The sequence below is a fragment of the Propithecus coquereli genome, unplaced genomic scaffold, assembly GCF_000956105.1.
Source record: "Propithecus coquereli isolate 6110/MARCELLA unplaced genomic scaffold, Pcoq_1.0 Scaffold846, whole genome shotgun sequence".
NCBI lineage: Eukaryota > Metazoa > Chordata > Mammalia > Primates > Indriidae > Propithecus > Propithecus coquereli.
This window is the reverse complement of record NW_012154685.1, coordinates 211,496-212,908: the sequence shown is the minus strand read 5'-3', so window position 1 is coordinate 212,908 and position 1,413 is coordinate 211,496. Positions and strand designations below refer to the sequence as shown.

The following is a 1,413-nucleotide window of genomic DNA, read 5'->3' as shown; positions in this document are numbered from 1 at the left end:
TGCATATACTTACACATCCACAGGAATCTGGTCCCCCATTGAACAGAGAACAAGTTATCCTCACAATTTCTGCCTCTATTTTACGTAGTCCTGGGAAGATATCTGGATGCAGGGGGTTACTCCATGCAAAATCTCCATAAGCCTGCAAAGAAATGCAAGCAGATATGAAATAAGACTATTATACTATATAGGACAAAGAATCATGCACTAAACAACAGTTTCTAGGTATTACACACAACACCAGAAACTGGAAAAAAGGTAAGATATGATCCCTAACCTAAAGAAGATCAAAATATAGTGGAGGAGACGAACATGCAAATAAATAATTTTACAATGTAGTAAGGAAAGAAGTGTAAATTTAATTAAAAGCACAGAGCATAATGCCAAATAGATCCCGTTTGAAGTCTCAGCTTTGCCTATCGCTTTTAGCTGTGCAGGTCAATAAACTTCATTAAAGCTTAGTTTCTTCAAATGCAAAGAGGGATAATTGGGGTACCTACCTGATAGGGTTTTAGGAATACTTAAATAACATAATGTACGCAAAGCTCTTAGTAGAGTGTGTGGCACAAAGCAGCTATTGTTACTGAGTGCAATGCCAGGTTTATGTACGGAGTGCTAAGGGACCCTGAAGAGGAAATAACTAACATCCTGAGTGGTCTGGAGGTGTCTGTTGAGTGGAACATGGAGAGGTGACCAGGAATACATCATTTGCAACAGGCAGAATTAAAAAAGGGAAGGAAAACAACATAAGCTCATGGCATATTTAGTAAAAAGAAAAGGTGGGATTAGTGTGTACGTGGGAAACTAACAGGAATGGCTGAGAAAACACAGATGGGAGCTGGCTCATGAAGAGACTTGTATTCTCTGCTACATAAATAACTTGGGTTTGTTTCATCCTGTTGATAATGGGAAGCTACCAAAAGATTTTAAGCACAGAAGTTAAGATCAGAGCATTATGTCAAGATACAGCTAAGCAAAACCTGTAATACTAATACTTAGTAAGGTGTGAGTGGTTTTATAATTATAATAGTCAAACACAAAGACCTTAGAGATCGTCAGTCCAACCCCAATTTCATATGATGAAGTGGGATTCCAAAAAGAAATCCGATTAGAAATGGAAGAAGCCAAGAATGAGAATTATTTGAAGTATAAGTGAGATTACTGATCATCTCAGGACCTGTGATTTGAGGAAATTATGACTGAGATTCCCTATCTTGTCTCTTCTTATCAAAATCTCTTACATTAAAAATCTCAGATGGGCCGGGCGCGGTGGCTCACGCCTGTAATCCTAGCTCTCTGGGAGGCCGAGGCGGGTGAATTGTTTGAGCTCAGGAGTTCGAAACCAGCCTGAGCAAGAGCGAGACGCCGTCTCTACTAAAAATAGAAAGAAATTAATTGGACAACTAAAAATAT

General features: G+C 38.9%; 1 protein-coding gene across 1 annotated transcript in view; it reads right to left on the bottom strand.

Moving 5' to 3' along the window:
• SGPL1 (sphingosine-1-phosphate lyase 1) overlaps positions 1-1,413 on the bottom strand; it is a 112,763-nt gene that overhangs the window by 34,012 nt on the left and 77,338 nt on the right. The window contains exon 6 of the mRNA XM_012663963.1: positions 14-142. Coding sequence (XP_012519417.1) covers positions 14-142 — 129 coding nt within the window. The remainder of the gene's footprint in view (positions 1-13; positions 143-1,413) is intronic.